Source organism: Marmota monax, unplaced genomic scaffold (genome assembly GCF_021218885.2).
Source record: "Marmota monax isolate L192 unplaced genomic scaffold, Marmota_monax_Labrador192_F-V1.1 WCK01_AAM20220418_F8-fsc00036, whole genome shotgun sequence".
Taxonomy (NCBI): Eukaryota; Metazoa; Chordata; class Mammalia; order Rodentia; family Sciuridae; genus Marmota; species Marmota monax.
The window spans coordinates 6,252,491-6,275,069 of record NW_026694491.1 but is presented as its reverse complement, the minus strand read 5'-3'; the positions used below and the strand labels follow the sequence as shown (position 1 = coordinate 6,275,069).

Here is a 22,579-nt window from a genome sequence, read left to right as displayed (position 1 = left end):
TGCACAATCCAGTGGGCAGATATGGGCAGTCACTTTTCTGGTGCCCAAGGTAGCAGATGGAATTTTGAGTGAAATAATCCTTTATGTAGAAGTATCCTTTAAATTATAGGCCCTTTAGCATTCTCGTTTTCTAGACACCAAATGTCAGGGGTTCTCCTTTATTGTTATGACAACCAAAAAAAAAAAAACTTCACATATTTCCAAATGCCAGAGTTTTCTGTTGAAAGCCACTGAGGGTGGGGGAAGAAAGTACCCATTCAGAGAATCCACCAGGAGAACCTTTCCTGTTTTGATGTGCTATAAATTGCAGTTGCATCTATGACAACTGATTTTCCAAGAGATCATTTATCAGGATTATACAGTAATTTTGTTTCTCCCTGTAGACACTAAGGTGAAATGGTGTCCATTGCTTATTGTACAGAAAACTGGTAACTCTGAAAAGTTCTAAAGGAAAAAAAATGTGAAGTCTAGAAGAAAAATATGTGCACATCAATATCGTACGCTTGGCTTCATTTTGAAAGACTGAAGTCACGTATATTATGAACTCAGGCAAAATGATGAAAAAGACCATCGCTGAGTTTTTGGTTTGATTGAGAATTGTATTTAGTAAATGATGTAATTTCATTCTAAAAGCTACTAGCCCCACAACCAGAGGTCACTTCACTTTTCTGTGCCTTGTTTTGTGAAATTATGGGCCACCTCTCAGTTCCTTTCTGTTTCCAGGATTCTGTGATTTTTTTTTTGATACTACATATCCTGCGCAGTATTTCCTATTTTTTAGTTTATTTTTAAGTTGTAGGTGAACACAATATCTTTATTTCATTTTTATGTGGTGCTGAGGATTGAAACCAGTGCCTCACATATGCTGGGTGAATACTCTACCACTGAGCCACAACCCCAGACCAAAGAATATTTTTGTGTGTGTGTGTGTGTGGGGATTGAAACCAAGGCCTTGTGCATGTGAGGCAAGCACTCTACCAACTGAGCTATATCCCCAGCCCTCCTATTTTTTCAAAGAATTATCACAGGCACTAGCTTCCTTGATCCTTACAAGAACCCAACCCTTGTATGTGTAAAAAGAAAAAAAAAATTTTGAGCATTAACTTTGGATACCTGAATCTTAGAAATCTTAGAAAACACTTAAGAATCATTGTATAGGTTCACAGCAGAATTATGCAGACTTTTAATAATTGACTATCTTTAAAAATGCTGTTTTGGATAACATCTGGCTGTGTTTATAGGGAAGAATGGTCTTGTATGGCCAAGTCTTGATGTCCAGGTGCTCTCAAGGTAAACTACACAAATGCTCCAACTTTCCAGGAGAGAGCCATGGAGCTCTGAGTTGAGGCTAAGCCTCCAAAACTTCTTTTCCTGGATGAATATTTCCAGGGGACTTGGCCAATCTGAAAAGAGCACATTATTTAAAAAAAAATTTTTTTTTAGATGTAGATGGACATGATATTTTTATTTACTTATATCTCTGTTGTGCTGAGGATTGAACCCAGTGCCTCACAAATGAGGGGCAAGTACTCTACCACTGAACTACAGCCCCACCCACAAGAGCACAATATCAATAGGCCAGTTAAAGAGCTTGAGAGTCTGAGATAAGACTGGCTTTTATTTTGATCCTGGCTTTGCCACTTAGCTACTTGATCTTACTTTATAAGGCTGTGAAAGGATAAAATAATGTGGAAAAATATTTATAGTTTTTTGCATATAGTAAATGTTCAATAATTATTAGCTAAAAAATTAGAGTAAGAACTGTTGAAGGAAATTGAGTAAGCTGGGTCTTGATGGATATGTTGCTTTACCTAAAAACCTGTGTTGTATTCTGCTTATTGTTTACGTTCGAATGTGTCTTAGGTTTATTCACTAATTGATTCATTGATTTCTTGATCCAAAAACTATTTATTGAGCAACTATTATGCGTCTGTTGTGCACACTGGAAACACAGTAGCAAACAGGATGGCAAAGGTCCCTGTTCTTATGGATGTACATTTTGATGGGGACAGAAAATATCCTCCTTCTCCCAAATGGAAAAAATAAAAAAATGGTAGTGAGCTGGTAATAACATTCTAAGAAAAAAATAAATCAAGGTGATAGGGTAGTCTGAGGGGCAGTTTTAGATTGTGTGTTCAAGGAAGCTCTCTGTATGAAGGTGACATTTGAGGTGTCACCTGAATGAAAAGATGGAGTAAAGTTCTGGAGTCCAAGCAAGATGTGATAGTGATTTAAGTGAGGATGGAGAGAAGTGACCGGACCAGGATCTGTTGTGGAGGAGCATCAATAGGACTTATTGACGGACTAGATGGAAGGTATGTGAGGGCCAGAGAGGACCTGGAGGACGACTCCCGCAGTTTTGGGCTCCATGGAATGGTGGCACCATCATTTACAGAAGTGGAGCCTGCTCGGGAGGAGTAGGAGGAGTAGGGGCGGGGAAGAGGGATTTAGAGTTGGGTGTGCAGGAGGTCACAGCTCAACATCTGGGAGCCCCCCCCCACCTTTCAGATAATATTTAATAAAAGTAGTTTGTATGAGAGTACTCAGAAAAAAATAGAGTTGGAAAAGAAAAGAGGTTCTAGGAGTATTCTTAAAATTTCAGGCACCTATAACTCAGAAAAAAACCCTTCATAATAATAAAATATAACCCTTTTAGAATTAGCCACACAGAAGTCACTTGATAGGAATTTGTGACTCTCTCACATTCTTTTGCATACTTAACTGGGGGCCAAAAATAAATCTGGCTTTTAACACACTGGTCTGTCCCTCATTCATTTGACCATATTTTGGAGAGTCTACTGCAAGGCACTCTATCAGGCAGTGTGCATACAATGAAATCAATGGGATGGTCATGTTGTTTTTTAAACATTATGGAGCACATGCTGTGTGCACAGTACTAGATGCTTTGAGTAGACAACGAATGGAAAATTGATTCTCGGGGCTGGGGATGTGGCTCAAGCGGTAGCGCGCTTGCCTGGCATGCGTGCGGCCTGGGTTCGATCCTCAGCACCACATACAAACAAAGATGTTGTGTCCGCCGAAAACTAAAAAAATAAATATTAAAATTCTCTCTCTCTCTCTCTCTAAAAAAAAAAAAGAAAAAAAATTGATTCTCTACTCAAAGAAAAGAGCCTAAACTGGAGAGGAAGAACATGCCAGTAAGGTTTACAAGGATAGTGTTTCTTTTTTTATTTCTGCGCATCTCTCTCTCTCTCTCTCTTTTTTTTTTTTTTTGTATTGGGGAATGAACCCAGGGCTGCTTAACCACTGAGCCACATCCTTCCTAAGTTGCTAAGGCTGGTTTTGAACACGTAGTCCTCCTGCCTCAGCCTCCCATGTCACTGGGATTGCAGGTGTGCACCACTATGCCTGGCTTGCATATCTGATATTCTTAGGCCATGAGGACAGATTCATAACTCCTCCTGTCTTCTCTCCACCCAAAGAAGTTGAGTTTCCTCTATTTCTGGTTGGTGGGAGGGCTTCTCTGGGTGGAGAGAAGAATATTTTTGTCCATGTTATACTTCTAGTTAATTGGTACTTCAAGCATGCCAGCATTTATAGTTTTCTGGGGAGAAGAGATGTAAAGAATGCAATAGCACTTCTAATGGCTTGTTTCTTTTCCCTGTTCAAACAAACACAGTCCCTGCTTTAACACGGGTATTCACTATTGGTTTGGAACTCTATATACTTCCCGTATAGCTAGTGTGTGGATTGGATGCAGGCTTACTCAACAGCAGCCTTTTCTGGGCTGATTGTATTTGCTTTATTAAGATGCAGCTGAACCTTTTGGTGGCTTGTTGTCAGAAAGAACAGCTTAGCATCAATTATGCTGAAACAAGAACCATTATATTTAGCAGTCATTGTCTAGTTTTTAAATGGACTTTATTAAATAACCCCAGATAAAAGCTTAGTTCATTCAACCGCTTGGTACATTTACTGATAAGTCATCCTGGCAGACCCACGATGATGTAATTCTACTTCGAAAGATATCCTCAGTAGGGTTCATGGCGAAGAGTTCATTTGTGCTCAATTCGATCAGTTGATAATGGCAATATTCAGGGGAGTGTCACAATGATTTCTTTATGCTTTATGCTGCCAAATTCTGTGCATATTCCTAAACAGGCCATATTCCTAAGCAGGTTCAAACATTTTTTTTTTCATTATTGTCACCAATATACTTAACCTAAACAAGTTAAAGGAGGATAAGTTTATTTTGGCTCAGGTTCCAGAGGTGTCAGTCCATGGCTGGCTGACTCCATTGCTTTGGATCTGAGGTGAGGCAGCATACCATGGCGGAAGGGCATGGCTGAGAAAGCTGCTCAGCCCATGGCAGCCAGGAAGCAGAGGGTGAGAGAGAAAGGCATGGGGGATAAGAAAAACCTTTCCAGTGCCCTCCTCTGGTAACCTACATCCTTCCACCATCTATAGTTCCCATCACCTCCCAGTCGTCCATTCTTCCATCAGTGGATTAATCCACTGATGAGGTTAAAACTGTTCCGAATGCATCATTTCCCAAGTCTCCCCTCTGAACATTGCTGCACTGGAGAACAAAGCTTCAACACACAGGTCTCTGGAGGCACTTCCTATCCAAACCATAACATTGTTCATTAAGAAATACCTTAAGGCTAGGGATGTGGCTCAAGCGGTAGCGCGCTCGCCTGGCATGCGTTCGGCCCGGGTTCGATCCTCAGCACCACATACAAACAAAGATGTTGTGTCTGCCAAGAACTAAAAATATATAAATAAATATTAAAAAAAAAAAGAAAAGAAATACCTTAGATCATTCCCCTAGGAGCAGTGCAACGAGTTTCTATGTCATTCACTTGAACAAGAATGGAAGGTTAGCTACTCAATTGTTTGCCATAGAAGAAGTCTGTCTCTGTAATTTGGATGTGGAATGTACCTGGAAGCCTTGAGCCCCAATGGTGGTGTTATTGGAAGGTGGTGGAAATTTTAGGAATGGAGCCTACTTGGAGGAAGCAAGTCACTGGGGGTGTGTCTTGGAAGGGTTTATTTTGTCCTTAGCCCCTTTAGTATGCTTTCTGCATATCTCTTTGCTTCCTGGCTGTCATGAGGTGAGCAGCCTCCTCCTTCACACTGTCCTGCTGCCATGATGTTCTGCCTCACTTCAGGCCCAAAGCAATGCACTGAGCACGGGCTGAAACCTCTGAAACTGTGATCCAAAATAAACCTTTCCTCTTCTAAGTTGATTTTCTCAGGTATTGTGTCACAGCAATGGAAAGCTGATTAATACATTCTCCTTTATGTCCCCTATCTGAAGCATATGGATTTCTCTTTAATCAATGATACGTGATGTTAGCCTAGCAGATGTTCAGCAGAGAAATTAAAAATTAAACTTTGCCATTCAGAATATTTAAGTTTAGTTGTTACTCAGTGCTTAAGAGGGTCTAAATGGCATCCATTTATTAGTTTCTTTTAGTCACTGGATTTAGTTATACCACCAGAAAGTCAATACCTGGACTGCATCATCTTGTGCTTTATATTGGGTTAGTATTAGAAGTGTCATTTGAAGAATCTTTAGTATCTTATGCAAAACAACACAAGAAAATCACAGTTTGTTAATTTATCTGATGTTCCTTATATAAAGAGTCATATATAAATTCCTGCTTGAATGGCTGGGGGTATAGCTCAGTGGTACAGCGCTTGCCTAGCATGCACGAAGCCCTGGGTTCCATTCCAACACCACCCAAAACAGAACAAAGAAACAAATTCCTTCTTGAAACTAGTTCCAGAGAAATCTTAATCCCTTTACATGGCTCTATATATTTTCCTTCCTTGAGAGGTGGGAACTCTATACAAAGCCACACATATTTTACTCTTTTTCCATGAAGGCCAGTTAATTAAGGAATTTATTCTGTCATCTGCTAATATCTTTAGGTGTCCTCATATTTTAAATTAAGTATTTCAGGTTTCTTATTCATTTTTTGGGGGGGATGGGGATGTTCAAGGGGTTGAACCCAGGGGCAGTCTACCCCTGAGCTACATCCCCAGCCCATCTTAAAAATTTGAGACAGAATTTCATTAAATTGCTGAGGCTGGCCTCAAAGTTGTGATCCTCCTGCCTAAGCCTCCTGAGTTGCTGGGATTATGGGCATATGCCACTGTGCCAACTCTCATTCCTCTCTTAAAAGTGTGCAGCACAGCTTTATAACTACCGTAAGTCTTTTTGAATAATAAAAAAGAAGAGGTCATCTACTCAAATAGCCTTTCTCTGAAAACTCAATCAAAATCAATCAGCTCCCTGTCCCTAGGCCCCTGACCACTTTTTCTTATCAAAGCATTCTTCCTTCATTGCACCTAAACAATTTATAATTATTACTTTTAATTGGTTTCCTTTTGTATTTTTTTGTTTCTTCTGCCTGGGCTCCAAACTCCATGAAGACAGAAATTGTGTCTCTTTCTTAGTATGCTCTCTCTAGATGACTCCAGCATGTAATAAATGCTCCATAAAAACTTGTTGCTGGGGGCTGGGGATGTGGCTCAAGCGGTAGCGCACTCGCCTAGCATGCGTGCGGCCTGGGTTCGATCCTCAGCACCACATACAAACAAAGACATTGTGTCCGACGAAAGCTAAAAAAGAAATATTAAAAAATTCTCTAAAACAAAAAAAAACAACAACAAAAAACCTTGTTGCTGCCAAATTATCAATAAATTGTAACTATCCTAGCATTATCAATCATTAAAAGTCTTATAGCATTGTATTTCAAACTTCCAGCATTAACTTTTTTGGTGAATTAAACTTCCAGCATTAACTCATTGGGGAATTAAACTAGAACATGATAATGTGCATAATAATTCTTTGGCTCATTTGAAAGGTTTGCAATTTAGGTTTTTGTGAATAGTCCTAGGTGTTTTGCAAAAAGTAATAATTTAGATGAAAAGGGGATATTGCAGAATTAAAAGAACCATCAGGATTCACAACCTAGTAAACTAATAATGAATGAGTACAGGTGATGCAGATAACATGGTCATCCACAGCACAATGCTTCCATCAAAAGTCACAGAAAAAGATAAGAAGATAGTTAAGATGAAATGGGAAATAAGAATTTAGACCCAGAAATATTCATTTCTTCCTTCTATGGGCAAGGCCTTCCTAGTCTTGCTTTTCTCCTCCTCCAAATTGCCCTCTTTTGTTCTTTCCCTTCCTTAAATTGTCAGATCTCCTTAGTCTCCTCTAATCTGTGACAATTTCTGTTTTTCCTTTTCCTCATGGCCTTGAGCTATTTGAAGATTTATTGTCGGATATTTTGTAGAATGTCTCCAAATTTGGGTGTGTCCAGTATTTTCTAATGAAAGATTGAGGTTACAAATTTTGTGGAAGAATACAAAGGAAGTGATACGCCCTTTTTGTCACATCATATCAGAGTACATGACATCTATATGAGTTATTATCAGGGATCTTTAACCTTCGTTGTTTGGTTATGGTGATGTATGGTCATCAGTTTTCCATTACTGTAACAAAACATTTGCGATAATTGACTTAAAAAGAGGAAGGGTTTATTTTGGCCTGTGGTATTAGAAGTTTCAGTCCATGGTGAGTTATCCCATTGTTTCTGGGCCTGCATCCAGGCAGCACATCACGGTGGAAGCATGTATCAGAGGAAGCTACTTACCTCATAGCCAGGATGCCAAAGAAAGAACAGAAGAGACTGAGGTCCCACAGTCTTCTTTGGGGGCACACCCTTAATTATGTAAGGGCTCCCATTAGGCCTCATATTCACCACCTCCCACAGCTCAGAGGCTGAGCACCAAGCCTCCAACGCACGGTCTTCACGGGTTAGGATCCATAGTGTAGTAGGTGATGTTGGCCAGCCTTCTCTACTATAAAGGTTTTTCCCCTTTCTTTCTATACCTTGTTTGATGTGTGTGAAATATTTTTTAAACTCAAGGGTTTAAAAGTTGTTTTATTTAGTTTCCAAACTTATGGGATTCTGGAAGTTATCCTCTTGTTAAAATTTTGAATTTTATTGAATAATGCCAAAGTACATTGTTTGTATGTTACTGATCATTTGGAATTCATTGAAGTTTCTTTGTGGCCTAATTCATGATCTATTTTTGTAAATACTTCAAGTGTGCTGCTTGAACAAAAAATCTGTTTTTGTCCATAGCTTAATTTCCACATCTATGAAATAGGAAGAACCAAAAATATCCAACTCCTTTTATTTTTGGAAGGTTGCAAAACCAAGGATCAAATTGAAAGAGAAAAAACATTACATTTGTTCTTTTTGACTCTCTTGAGAACTCACAATGGGTATATCTTGACACAAATAAACATAATAGAAGTGTAAAAGGAAGTATCTGTCCTTCCTGAAAGTGGGTTCATTACCGTTGATAACAGGTGCTTAATCCTCTATGGGGGCTCAGTTACAGCCTACAGAGAGGAACTGGCCAGAGTGGGGAAGTAACCACCTGTGAGAGTGAGCCTGGTCTGTGGTTTCTCAGAGACCCACTAGCCGTGGATATTTATATAAACAAGCTGAACCTTTGGTGTGTTGCTGAGAAGGATAACAATGTGCTGAGGTGGAGTGGGGTCCTTCAGCAGGCTGGTGGGTAGCAGTTGGACAGTCACTCAGAGTGCCAGGCTAGTTGCTTAGGAGGTAGTGTGGACACACATCCACAGGAGAGGAATTTGATGGTCAAGGGCTTCTTCTTAGGGATTTAATTTAGAGTCAAATGACTAGCCCTTACCATAAGGATGCCATGCCCCTAAACTATAGCCTAAGTCTTTTATTCTCTCTTGCCCTTTTTTCTTTTCTTCCATAAACCCTCGTGGACCTTACTGTTTTCTCCCCACCCTCTCCTGGACATGACCATCAGTGCTCACTTCCTAGTTCCAAGGAGATCTTGAGCTTTGCCAAATGCCATGAGTCACCAAGACATATTTAAAACTTCACAAGGGTATTTATTATGCTATTTTTTTTCAACTTTTCTATTTGTTTGAAAACTGCCAAAGTTTACACTTGGAAAAAATACATTTGTTTTTCCATTACAAAAAGTTAGTAATCCTTAGCTATTGGTAATCATGCAAGAGGTCTCTATTGTATCTGGATGAAGACCAAGAATGTTGCTAACACCTGTTCACATATAGAAAAGGAAAGGACAACAATTGAGAGCAACAGGATTATCTGCAAATTATATTTTTGGCTCTTATTAGAAAAATAGACTCTGCACTATACAGGGCTGTGTGTGTACTGGAAAGAGCCTGAAATCAGAGTGATGTGATTAGAATTCAGATTTTGCTTTATATTGGCTGTGAGATATTGGCTGAGACAACTGATTATTTCTGATTCCAGTCTGTACATAGAATACTTGCTGCCTTTGTAAAAATATTGTCACATTGTATACTATAGTAACACTGTAAACTGAATACAATTATTAGAAGGTTTCAAAGAGGGAGGTTTAGAATTGTTCTCCACTGATTTGCTCACACAGATATTGTCATCTTCCACCAGAGGTGTTGGTTGTGAAAAATGTGTGTAAAAAGAACCTTTGCAATTTTTTTTCTGTTATTGTCAACCAATTTTTAGCAGAACGTGACTTTCTGTATATATCATCCAATTGATTTTGAAATGAATGAATTTATTGATCGGCCATCTCATTTCATAAAGGAATCTGAGGAAGAAAACTTGAATTGACATTCTCGTATCTCTTTATATTTGGGTCATGCATGTTGTCTTGCTTTCCAGATTAAAAATGTGCTGAATGCAGATTGGTCCTCAGCATCAACCTCTCCTCATTTTAGTACACCTCTCTGTTTCCAAGATGGAAAGCATTTGCCCTAGACATCCTTGCCGCTTTTGTTCTCCCTGTGAATTGGCCTCACCAACTGCTTACAGGTGCAGGTGCTGTTCTGATGCTGCTGGAAAATACATAAAACAATCGAAAGAGCATATTTTTCTGCACCGGTGGTCCAGTGCTCATTTAATTGCTCAGTCACTGTTGAGGGAGGTTGGAGACGAGGAAGAGGAATAACAACTTCCAGAGTCCATCTTCTGACTGCGGCCAAGAGCTGATTTGGCAGTGTTGTCTGCAGAGTCATCCTTCGATCCTCAGCCCTCCGCCAGCCTTTCCAGTGATTCTGAGCATCTCCCATTCCTTCTAGGTCTAGAGTATCCAGCTGATTGCTGCCACGGAATCCATCTGACTTGTCCGCTCTGTGGCCAAAAAACCCTGTTGAGGTCAAGAAATGACCTTGCATTTTAGAGGTGGGGAACAGATTCTAAATGCATAAGTAAAAAAAAGTTTTAATAAAGCAATTATATGTGTTATAGGTAATAATAAAGCTGGAAAGGACCCGAGCATAGATAAATGTGGCTGTGTTGACGTTTTAAACGCAGTAGTCAGGGAAGACTTTGCTGCTAAAGTGACGTTTGACCTGCCTCTCATGGCAATTGTGTGCAAGGCCCGGGTGGAGTTAACTGTGTTAAGATGCAATGACCCATTTACTCCTAGGTTATCTAAGTTGTTTTCCATTTTCAGGCGGGCGTATTGTTTACCCACAGCAAACATGGCAGGAAAAACTTCAAACTGACCCTGGAGCCCTCAAAAATGATGGCCACTTCCTGTGCTTGCCCTCAACAAAGATGGCGGCAATACTTCCTGTTTAGGGATTTCGCCTTCAACAAAGATGGTGCTTATGGTACAGGTTTCCTAACAGTCTGGATTCCGGTTGTAGTTTTTTTTTTTTTTTTTAAAGCTACGTGTTTGCAGACGTAAGTAACAGGAATCCATTTTTTTTTTTTTTTAATTTCTCGAATGCCCCGCGCTGTGGCTTTGGGCCCTGGGTGGCTCTCTCGCCTTCTTAACTTGTTCTGGTTTCTGAGCCGGGTCAGGGTTGGGGTGGCGGTGCCGGGTCCCGTTCTCCCCTCGGTCCGATGTGAAGATCCTTCCGCGGTTCAAGTTGCCCCGAAAAATCTCTCACAGTTCGTTTTGTGTGTGACACAATAATAAAGATTTCAGTTGCCGAGGCCGGGAGTTTTTTTTTTTTTTTTTAAGTTCCAAATGAGCGCTCGAAGGCAAATACGGACCCGCTCCTCCTCACCTGCCCGCCCCCGCCCCGGGGAGCTGAGGAGCGCGGGGCCCGGCGCTGGGAGCCCCGTCCGCCCCCTCCGCGCCACACAGGCTACATCGCCACCGCCCAGCCGCCTCAGTCGCTAGCGACCGTCAAAACCTGGGTGGCTTCTGCCCAGTGTCGGCGTGTGGCCTTTTAAAAATTATTATTATTAAGGAGAATAACTCACTAAATGCCCCGTGCGTGTGTGGCCAGGGCAGTGCTGTGATGGAGATTCGGACTGCATAAGGTTTATTGTATACTGGACACATGCAATAAATATATTGCTTGTAAGTGACGATGGTGTAAAGGCCTTTTCTCTTAGTGAAAAAGATCCTTAAACTCATTGGTACCTCTGGTTTCTGTCCTCCACTCCCGTTGCTTGTCAGGTTCTGCAGATGCCCGTGGTCATTTTTGGAAATTTGCAGTGATGGTGGCGGGCAATCTCTGATGAAGGCACTGTTAGGAGAAAAACACCGTTTCTTCTCTAAAACGTGTTAAAATAAAATGCCGCTCTGTAATCCTTGCATACACATTTTTTAAGACTTTTTAAGCAAAGTCTCTGACCTGCTTTTTGGTCAGATCTCTTTATGGAAAGAGGACCTCATTATGTAAAAAGCAGAAACAGAAAAGATGATTCATCTCCACTGTTGTTCCTTGCTTTGGGACGCATCTGAAGTTAACTTGGCTTGTTTTAACAGCCTTGTAGTAAACACCATGGCCTGATATTCAGCATGCTAAGTTTCAAAAATCGGTCAGTTGTTAACACTGCAGCAACTACCTCTAGGGGTGCATCAGCATTCCTATAATCTGAGCCATGGTTTTGTCTCTTTCCAGGGGGAAATGGAGGCCAGAGACAAGCAAGTGCTCCGCTCTCTCCGCCTGGAGCTGGGTGCAGAGGTACTGGTGGAGGGACTGGTTCTTCAGTACCTTTACCAGGAAGGAATCTTGACAGAAAACCATGTCCAAGAAATCAAAGCTCAAGCCACAGGCCTCCGGAAAACAATGCTGCTGCTGGATATCCTCCCCTCTAGGGGTCCAAAAGCATTTGATACCTTCCTAGATTCCCTGCAGGAGTTTCCCTGGGTGAAGGAGAAGCTGGAGAAGGCAAGAGAAGAAGCTGTCATTGAGCTGCCTGCAGGTAGGCCTCCAAAGGATCACTTCAAACCAGCTCCGAAATTGTTGGCACTTACACCTTTTGGATTGGAAATTAATGTGGGCAGGGGTCAGTGGTTCATGCAAGTGAGTAAAGAGTTTGGAAGGAATAGGGTGAGGAGGTGGCAACGTAGGAGAGGAAGAATGGACCATGACTGAGAGGTTGTGGAGGGAGCTCAGAGTCCATTTAGAAATGCTTCCAGGGAAACTTGGCAAGTCACTTGGGAGGCATGTTCTCATCAGAGAGCCAGGTCATATCTCAGCCCTTGGCATCAGGAGCCATTTGGAAAGTGCAGATGGGAAAGCAGGCTTTGGCCTGCTGATAACTGATTTGGGGGTGCCAGAGCTGCCAGCTGGAAAAGGTCAGATTCATGGAGGAGGAGACAGCCTCTAAGAAGGCATGCCCTGCACCTGTCCCCTGGGCTGTCCTACAGGGCCAAAGGGGATTGTTTTGAAGACTGACTGACTTTGTTTTTAAAGGCTATTGGTTTAAAGTGTCCTTTTTGGTTTGGCTCTGTTCACATATCTGTAGTATTTAATTTGGTAAGGGCAATACTTTGGGGAGGGTCTCATTTTGATTTTAAGAATTGAAAGCAGTAGAAAAGAAAAAGTGCTGGTGCTGTTGGCTTAGCTTGTGGCAGGAAGATGCGGTATGAAACATTTGTTCCTTTTTAACAGCTCTCATCACCCCTACCTTTTACAAAGATCGAGGAACAGAGAAATGAACAATTAAAAATGATAATTTTTTTTTTCAATACTGGGGATTGAACCCAGGACCTTGTATATGCCAGGTGCACACTCTACCATGGAAGTACATCCTCAGCCCAGGCTGGCCCCCTGAGCTTGTGATCCTCCTGCTATTAGTCTCTTGGTAGCTGGGATTGCAGGCATGTGGCAAAAAAGAATAAAATTTTATAAGAGAATTGAAAGTTGACTTGCAGATTTTTAACAGAAAATTAAGTGAATCTGAAGAAATGAAAATGGGAATTATGCTTCTACTCATGATGTACAGCAGTACAAAATGATCTTTTTTGTATTAAGTATTTTGATAGTGAAAGGCTTTCGGTTTGCCAGTTTTGTTGTTTCCTACTATGTGCTGCCAGGAGGAACCTCTAAGTCAAATACCAGGAAAGCACCAATAATTTTTTAACATCTTCCCAATCCTACATTTATGTTTTGCTTTCACTAAATGTAGAGATGTCTTAGATACTTGGCTTGGTTTTAATTTTGTAAGGACAATCCAAACTGAGTTACAGATTTTCTTAGCAGAGCTAATATATCAGCATCCTCTGGAGTTTCTGACACAGTGATTATTAAAACTACTCAAAGTCAGTGGTCCCTAGACTTTGTTGTTGCTGGTTTTTAAATAGGAGTATAGCTAGTTTAAAAATATGCTACTAATACGAGACCACTTTTATTGCTTTTATTTTTATTACATCATCTTTTGAATGATTTTTTTTTCAGATCACATGGTATTAAATAATCATAATTCTTCTTTTTTCATTAATGACGTATGTCTGAATCTTTGACCAGCATGAGATAATCAGTTAGGAAGACTGATAAAAATCTCAGTGGAAAAAACAAAAATATTTTTATTCCTAGCTTGACTAAATTACATGTAAATGTATGGTTTAGGCTTTTTGAAATACTGAAAATGGCTGGCCTTGGAGGACCACGGATGTTCTTAGCATGGACTGTGCTTACAAAATTAAATGCTCTAGCTGTCTGAACATATCCAAGCTAATGTATCTTAAGATGTTTCTACTAATTTACTGAAAGCAGAACACATAACTCAGGATTGGGGAGATGTTAAAAAATTATTGGTGCTTTCCTGGTATTTGACTTAGAGGTTCCTCCTGGCAGCACATAGTTGGAAACAACAAACCAGGGGAATCGAAAGCCTTTCACTATCAAAACATTTAATTATATGATCATTATAGGTGATGTAAATAGTATTGCTGCACCTCTTTTGTGGAAGTGTGACCCCCATTTCCTCAGATTCATTCAGACAGCAAGAAGCAGTTAAGACAGTTTCTACTACATGAAAGTTACAGAGAAACTGAGGGAAAAATAGGTTTTTGAAAGCAAGCAGAATGAAGCAGTATATAGTGGAGAAAAACTGTGCATATATGTGTGTTGAAGTTTAGAAATATAAGGTTTTCCTCAAAGTTTGTTAATTTTGTAGAAGGGGTCAAATGGAGAGATAGTGTGGCTTAGAAAGAAACAGTATTTGTAATTGTTTTCCTTTTTATTGAGTAACACTGCTATTGAAAAAAGTATTCTGAAGCAGAGGTTTGATTTATGTATGTCTCTGTATACCTTCCACCATAACAATTACATACATTCATTTTTTAGATAGGTGTTTTTATTAAATGTTGACTATTTAAAATAATATTATAAAATATAAGTAATATTTGAAGAATAAGGTAAAGTAAACATCTGTCTTCTCATCACTCAGTTTAAGAAAAATATGACAATTGTTTTGAGAATCCCTGGTGCTCCTTTCCAGTCCCCTCCTTTTTAACCCTCACTCACTGGTAGACCCTGAATTTGGAGTTTGTTGTTCATTCTCTTCCTCACTTTGTAGTTTCCATATCATGGAAATCACTTTTAAAATCTGCAAGTCGTTGAAGAATATAGTATGTATGGGTTCTAGTGGTAAATGTGTGGATATGTATATGTGGATATTTAATGTGTAGGAGGGAAGGGATGGAACCAAATGATATATTTTAAAGGAGTTGACAGTTAATAACCTTCTTGCTTAAGACATTAAAGTAATTAATTTCATAGCAATATTTTAAATCTTAAATTAAGTTGGAATTTAATGAATTGGAAACCTAGGGAGTTTTTTTGTTTGTTTGTTTTTTATTGCTTTTTTTTTTTTGTTTTTAAATTCTGGATGACTATCAGAGGTATAATTCCTTCCAATTTAATGTCTCTGGAAAAAAGCAGATAAACCCAGAAGGCTATTTCCTAGGACCTCAGGGCTTCTCCAGCATTGTAACAGAGAGTTTTAACAAGCTTTGCAGTAGGCCACTTACATTGTTGTAGTGGCATCTTTGATCTTTGAGGAACTGGACTGTGGGAAAATGTGGTGCTTCTGTCTGAATGTATATGATTCACCGCCTCTTACTTTTCACTCATTTTGGTTGCAATCATTAATTTGTTTGTATGGATTTCTTGGCCTTCTCTTCAGAGGCCTTGAGAACCTGAGAAGGAGTGGCCTTCTCTCTAGGCAAGAGATTGATCCTCTTTAAGAATGAACTGATTTTAAGTTTTCTTGTTGTGTTCTTCTAGCAGATTCTTGGTTTTCCCTTTGTTTATTTAATTTTTATTTTTCATTTATCAATTTTGAACTGTCTCAGACTTTTTTTTTTTGGTGGGGGGGAGGTAATCCTGGTTAGTTGCTTATTTGTGTGCTGGATGTAGTTCTTTAGTGAATTGTATCTTGTTCTCCTTTTATTCTTCCACACCACCCCCACAACACACACCCAGGGAATCCTAAAACATAAAAGCAAACAAACAAAAAACTAAAACCTTTGATTTTTTTCAGAATCTGCCTAGGTCTCCCAATCTCTGTTAATTAAAAAAAAAAAAAAAAAGGCTAAGACATAAATGGATGACTTTTTTTTTTTTTTAAACCCTATAAGGATTCTTACCTTTTAAAAGGGAAATTCTGACGATAAAATGACTTAATCTGTGTTGACACTGTGGAAGGAACACTTTACAGCATGTCCCTCTCTGGCCAAGGTCACATACTAGATATTAGATCAGCTGGACATCCTTTCTGGACTCCTGTCCTATCATTTTAGGAGATGGGGACAGTGTGGTATGTGAGTGTGAGCAGCCTGTGCCAGCCTGGCTTCCCACTCCCTGTGGGTCCTGCCTGCCCTGACCACTCACTCCAGTGCCTGGGCTCATCTGAATCTGGAAAGGTTTATCCGCAACTCCAGCCGCACTGTCTGGTGAGACTTGGCCTCACGGCAGAGCGGCCTCTGGGCCATGGGACCTGTTTTCCCTAGGTTGGCCCTGGCTGTGGGACTAGGTCTCTGCCAAGATTTTCACTTACCAGTCTGCCTAGTAACCCTGCCTTTTACCCCAGTCTTCCTTTAGACTTGGGAGTTTTGTTTTTTAGTTTTTCTCTCCTCCCTCTCTTGATTCTTGCTTTATGTATTCTTAGCCACTGTCAAGAGTGAAGGACAGATCTCTGGGACACAGTTCAGCGCCTCCTGTAATGAGCACCAGACACCTCAGCACTTGAGCCTGCTGGAGTGGCTGTCCTGAGACTGTCACTTGTTCAGCAGGTTTTCCCCAAGGACCCTATGCCCCAGACTGCCTGGCTGTCCTCACTGGCACGGTGTTCAGGGCTCTGGCTGGTCTCTTTTCCTCCTGCCTATGGCTCCAGGGCTCAGCTTGTCCCTTGTGGAACTGTTCTTGAATAGTCATGCTGAGCCACCTCAGCTGCCACCTGAGATGCACTCTGGCTCTGAGGTATACACTTGGAGGCATCAGCAGTTACTAAGCGCTCGTGGCAGACTTATAGACATTGTAATAGGCTCATTAGAGAAATTTCTAGCTCGGGATTCTTCTTGTAGGATCCTGCAGTCATGCCGCATAACTGAGCCTGCTCTGCATAATTTCTGTATTGATCTCAGTTTATCTCCCTGTGGGCTGTCCAGGCTCTTCACTGTGGCTGAGTAGTGCTCACCTGTGGCATCGTGTGTGTGAAGGGAGAACACCTGATCAGTTTCTACCATGTGCTAGATGTCCGGTGCCAATGGTATAGCAGTAACCAAAACAAAGTCCCTGCTCTCCTGGAGCTCTGTGGTTCTGGGGGGAGAGGGTAAAGAACTGGGGACAAACCATAAGCAAATGAATAAATAACCTATCTGGTGGTGATGAATGCTGTGAAGAGTGTGTGTGGGAGTGAGGGTGGCCAGGGAAGCCTCTCTGATGTGGGGACACTGGGTGGAGACCTGACTTCTGTGACAGAGTGGCCCGCAAGGACACAGGAACTAGAGTGGGAGCATGGGTGACAGTGTGGCTAGATAAGACACCATCCTCACAGAAATGAACCACATTCCATATTTGCGTAGGCTCAGTCACCACTGTTTGTTGTGCTTCCTGTTGTACAGACATGACCTTGGCTGCTATTAAGATGATTCGAGATGATTTGTGGACATGGGATTAAATAATGCTTAATCACACAATGGGAATGCGTTTGCCTTTTACTTCTGTTATAGTCTTGGAAAGAATGATCAGAGGTTCTCATGCTTAAGGCCTTCTGTTGGCCTTAAATAATTAGCTAGAATTTAGTTGTATTGCTTTTCTTGTGTGTGTCAGGGGAGTATCAATTTTAATGGGTTCCTTTCATTCAGGGCAAGTTCCTATTAAAAATACATTATTTTTATTTAACCAGTTAAGTCCCAGGATTTCCAATTCTATGATTATCTCAGTGAAATTGACATAGATACATTAAAATAGGTTGGAAATAATAATTTAGAGTTTACATATATTATTAATTACTGTTGCTATATTACATTGGCATTTTTCCATTATGCTAATTTCCATATTATTATATTACATAATTAGACCATATATTATATACAATGTTTAAGTTTTTAAAAGTGTTCCACAGCTGGGACAATGGGACAAACTGGATTAATTAAGCACAAATGAGTGAACAGAGGCCTAGTGATGTAGCCCAGTGGTAAAACACTTGCCAACATGTTCAAGTCCCAGATTTGAACCTCAGTACCAAAAAAAAAAAAAAAGGAGAGAGACAACATAAAGAAAAATACTAAAAACATAATAGGAAGCCCTGGGGACATGGCAAGGAGTGTGAAGGTGCTTTTCATGTGTTCCCATGTGTACAGTGTGGCAGGAGTTCGGGGAGGAGCCGGGACCTGGCTGGCGTGGTGAGGGCGAGAGGGCTCTGGCTTTGTTCAGATGCAGACGCTGCTGCTCTCAAGGCACTTTCAGTTTTGCCCAGGCAGTTTATGCGAAGTGACAGGAACTGGTTAAGCTTATTAGTAGAATTACTAAGTTTATAAGTTTCTAAATGTTAAACACATGTATCTGCTGCTGTAACAGTCAGCAAGATGGAGCCAGATTCTGGTGTTATGGAATTTGGGAGCTGGGAGGGACTCAAAGATCATCTAATTTTTCTCTGAGCAAACAGAGGCCTAGGAGATTAAGTCAGCTTGCCCACGATCACACAGTTAGTTGATGTAATTTATTGCTGGGACTGGAATCCCAGCCTCCCAAATCTTGATTTAGGACTTTTCCTGCCTCGAAATCTTGGCTCCCCACTGCGTTTGAAATGGAATTGTATTATGCTGTAGTGTTAATAATTGAAAGAGGTTTTTAAAAAATTGTACTAATGTGTTTTTTTTATTTTAAGGGGAAAATTTTCAAGGGCTTTTAGAGGTATACTGGGATGAGGTTTTACTAAAATATCTTATTTTTATTGGTGCTAATTTTAATCATTAAAAAATGATGATAGTTTAGTAGTGCATCTTATCAGAAGTTTTTTTCTCAGCTTCTGCAAGGCTGACATAAAGGAAGAGCGGAAGACTTTTATCGAGTATTTATGAGACTGATGAAATAATGCATCTGTTGGCAGCTAATTGCAGCTCTTTCTAGGAATAGTGAACCATGTGACAGGTCTTGCCCCAGCAGGGATGCCTCTGTTTCACTTAAAAAAATGGATTTAATGTTCTTTTTGCTTAGAAAGTCTGACTGTGACTTTTTCCTCCCTCCTGTGGATGTATGGACCATTTGGCTACATCAATCACCCTGTTGACCTCAGGGTTGATTTAGCTCAGTCTTTCTGGCTGTGTACTGGAATCACCTGGGGAACTTTTAAAAAGTTCTGATGCTCAGACTCTGCTGTAGGCCAATCCTTTACAAAATCTTTGAAAGTGGGGCCTGGACAATGTAGCATAGATAATGCACACACTTGTGTTTGCAAACGTAGGCACAAACACAAATACCTCAGGAGGTTATTTTAAAATACAACCCAGGGTTAAGAACCTTGAGATCTGACCAGCTGATTAGGTAGGTGGCTCTTTGCTCACTTACTGCTCCCCAACTATGGGCTTCCCAAAGCTGTGCTCTTACTTAAAGAGTTGTTTTTGTTTTCAGGTGTGAGGATGTAGAGGGTGGTAGAAATGGAGGTGTAGAAGGATATTAGTTTGCAAATGTTTTTCCCTCTTGAATTTCTTGAACACTGTTGCTTAAGAATGTTTCAGAATGTTGGACCCCATAATGTTGGTAGTGAAGACACTACCAACACTAAAATCCATTAGTGCTCTATGAGGAATGGGGTGTACAGGCTGGATGCACATAAGAACAAAATTGTAGGTTTTTGCATTAGCTGGAGAAATTGAATTGGGGGCATTATTTTCATTTTACCTGTTCACATTGTGTGGTAGTTGCAAAAACTCAAAATACTTTGTGTTCTGTGGATCAAACTGTGTCCAAATGGAGACAAACCCACCAATGAAGAAGGAGTTGGATGCTTTATATCTGTTGGAACTTTTATTTGTTCTCAGATATAAGCTGAGCTGAAGGTGGCTTGAGAATAGATGAGAAGAAAGAGACAGATGGCCTCTGGTCAGAGTGCAACTGGCCTAGTCTCTCCTTCCGCAGGGTGGTCAGACAGGCTGTCTGCCAAGATTTTGTTTGAATTAAAAATGAGTTCAGCTGGTGTGGTGGTGCACACCTGTGCGGGCAGGAGGAGTTCGAGTTCAAAGCCAACCTCGGCAAAAAATCGAGATGTTAAGCAACTCAGATCCTGTCTCTAAATAAAGTACAAAATATGGCTGGAGATGTGGCTCAGTGGCCAAGTGCCCCTGAGTTCAACTCCTGGTACCGGGAAAAAAAAATGAGTTTTAGTATTTCTTGTATCTCACCAAGAACCTCAGATGTCATTGGTAAAATAATTGTATTTAAGGGGGCCCTACTGTGTGCCAGGTACCCTTCTAAGTCCTTTGCATTTATTTATACATTTAATAAATAATAATAACTTGATGAGGTCGGTTATTCCCTCATTAGATGAGAAAATGTAGACATAGAGATATTAAATATTTTTCTGAAAAAGACACACTGTAGTTAGTAGAGAGTATTTGGAATCCAGGCACTTTGACTTCAAAGCCTGCTAACTCATATCCTATAAAAATATTTGCTCATAATTCACCTTTCTCCCCTCCCAAATTCTGATAACCTTAGGCTGCTCCAGAGCCCATCATTAGTAGCTCTCCCTCCTCCCTCCCCAGTCTTGCCTGGTTGCACACCTGAGGGGCTTGGCTGCTTTCTCTTTCCTGCCTGTTGTCCTGAGGTTCATTCCTGCCCGGTATCTCCCTCTCCCCCTCTCCCTCATTTTACCCTTATTTTGGCTGGGAGGTTAGGGTATAATGTAAGCCTACCTGGGGTCAAGGAAGGGTCTGTGTCTCTCCCATCCCAGCTGCTACCTTGAGAATAAAAGAAGATTAAATCTCAACTGTGATGAGGGGACAGTGAATTGGTCCCTCTGGCAATAGAATCAGCCCCACTTTTGCAGTTCTTGAATCCTGCTGCCTAAAGCTGTCCGTTCAGCCACCAGCTTTTCTGGTGCTGCTGCTTCAGTTTCAGTGCATGCTTAGTGAGGTGGTGACACTTTTTTGGGGGGTATGGTTCATACATGCGGGCCGCTGCAGCTAGCTGCAGGAATGCCTGCTTTGCTTAGTGTTAACAGGCAGCTGTGTTCATACTTGTTCCTCAGTTTGGGCAAAAGGAGAGTGCCCTTGGAGGGCAATTCCCTAAGGAGGGTGAAAAAGGAATGTGTTGTGTTTTTCCAAACATTATATTTTAATTGAAGAAGCAATGTAACATGAAGAAGAAGTTTGGGGCAGGTTTCAGTCCTAGGCTTTCTTTTGATAATGTTATAAAAGAAACCTTAACTCCTTGAGAGAAGTGCCAGGTTGATAATTCCTGGAAATGTTCAGGTTCTATTTACACTTAGCACCATGGCAGAGAGGGTGGCAACGCTGTTACCAGAATAACACCGCTGAGCTGAGATGTCATAACTGGCTGGAAAGGAAATAGGAATAAACAAACTTAGTTTCCCCCGCACTCTCACTCAGTACGCAACACAGAATGCTTCTGGGACCAAATGTGCGGGAGTCCTCCCCCATCCCAAGCAAGCTGAGCTGCTGCACGGACACCAGCTGGTGTCCTCTAATTCAGTTAAATTCTGACACCGTCTACCTGGTGGTAGTATCTGATCCCTCAGTTGAGATTGCTAAGTACCTAAGACTGCCCCTGTTTTTAATGCCAGTCGCAAGTTTGTTCCTCTGGCTTTAAATTAGGGTCACCATTTACTCCCTTCTTGGGTTTAATTAATTTGCTGGGGCTACTTGTGGAACTCAGGGAACCATGCTTGCCCGTGTATTATGTTAGGAAGGACGCACAGGCTGAGGTGTGAAGAAGGGGCATAGAGATTCTAAGGATTTTAGGAGTTGTATACCAGGAAAAGAGTGAAGACAATATATATATTTTTGACATCACAGTGGCAAGTGAGAAGCTTGTGATTTTGTCTTTTTATTTATTTACTAATTTTTATTATTATTTCTTTTGCAGTGCTGAGGAGCAAATCCAGGGCTTTCTGCTTGCTAGGCAAGTGCTCTACCACTAAGCTACACCCTCAGTCCTGGCTTGTGGTTTTAGAGCCTAAATATTAATCTCTAAAAGCACCTCTCCATTCTACCATTTGTTGGTATGCTGCCCAGGTGCAGAGTGGTAATGGTGAGATTGTTACAGAGAATACAGAGCAGGTGGACTGTGTCTGCTGGGACTTGTCCTGTCGCTATAACTATAGGTTAGAGCTGGAAAGGATCTTAGAGACCCTTCTTTATAGATGAGGGAAGGAAGGGATGTAACCAAGTCTAACAGTATGTAGAGTTCTTTGGTTTTAGCAGTAGAACTTTATGCTAATATAAACAAAAATAAAAATTTCTCTGAAGTTTACCGGATAGTTCCCAACTTTGAAGGAATGGCCAAAATTGCAGGAGTCAATAAGGGCAGGAATGAGGCAGCAAGGGAGAGTTAAGGCCACTGGGATGAGTATCTCCAGTCAAGTTTCTCCATTGTGCCCTGCCTCAGGATTCAAAGACTGTGAGCCAAGTTTGGAGCAAGCTAGGTCCTCATAAACCTTTTCAAAATCAGAATGCTTTGGAGAAAAAGAATAGATTGAAAATAGGGTTGATATAGAGAGGAGGTTAGAAAGAATCTGAATTAAGTACTGGGTTAAGTGTCACACACTTATTTGATATATAGAAACTCACTCTATCCTCATAATAAATCTTGGAGGTA

General features: G+C 40.8%; 1 protein-coding gene across 1 annotated transcript in view; it reads left to right on the top strand.

Moving 5' to 3' along the window:
• Positions 1-10,580: 10,580 nt before the first annotated feature.
• Cradd (CASP2 and RIPK1 domain containing adaptor with death domain) overlaps positions 10,581-22,579 on the top strand; it is a 163,533-nt gene continuing 151,534 nt past the window's right edge. Inside the window, exons 1-2 of the mRNA XM_046419389.2 lie at positions 10,581-10,733; positions 11,909-12,212. Of these exons, the coding sequence (XP_046275345.1) occupies positions 11,915-12,212 (298 nt within the window). The 5' untranslated portion in view covers positions 10,581-10,733; positions 11,909-11,914. The remainder of the gene's footprint in view (positions 10,734-11,908; positions 12,213-22,579) is intronic.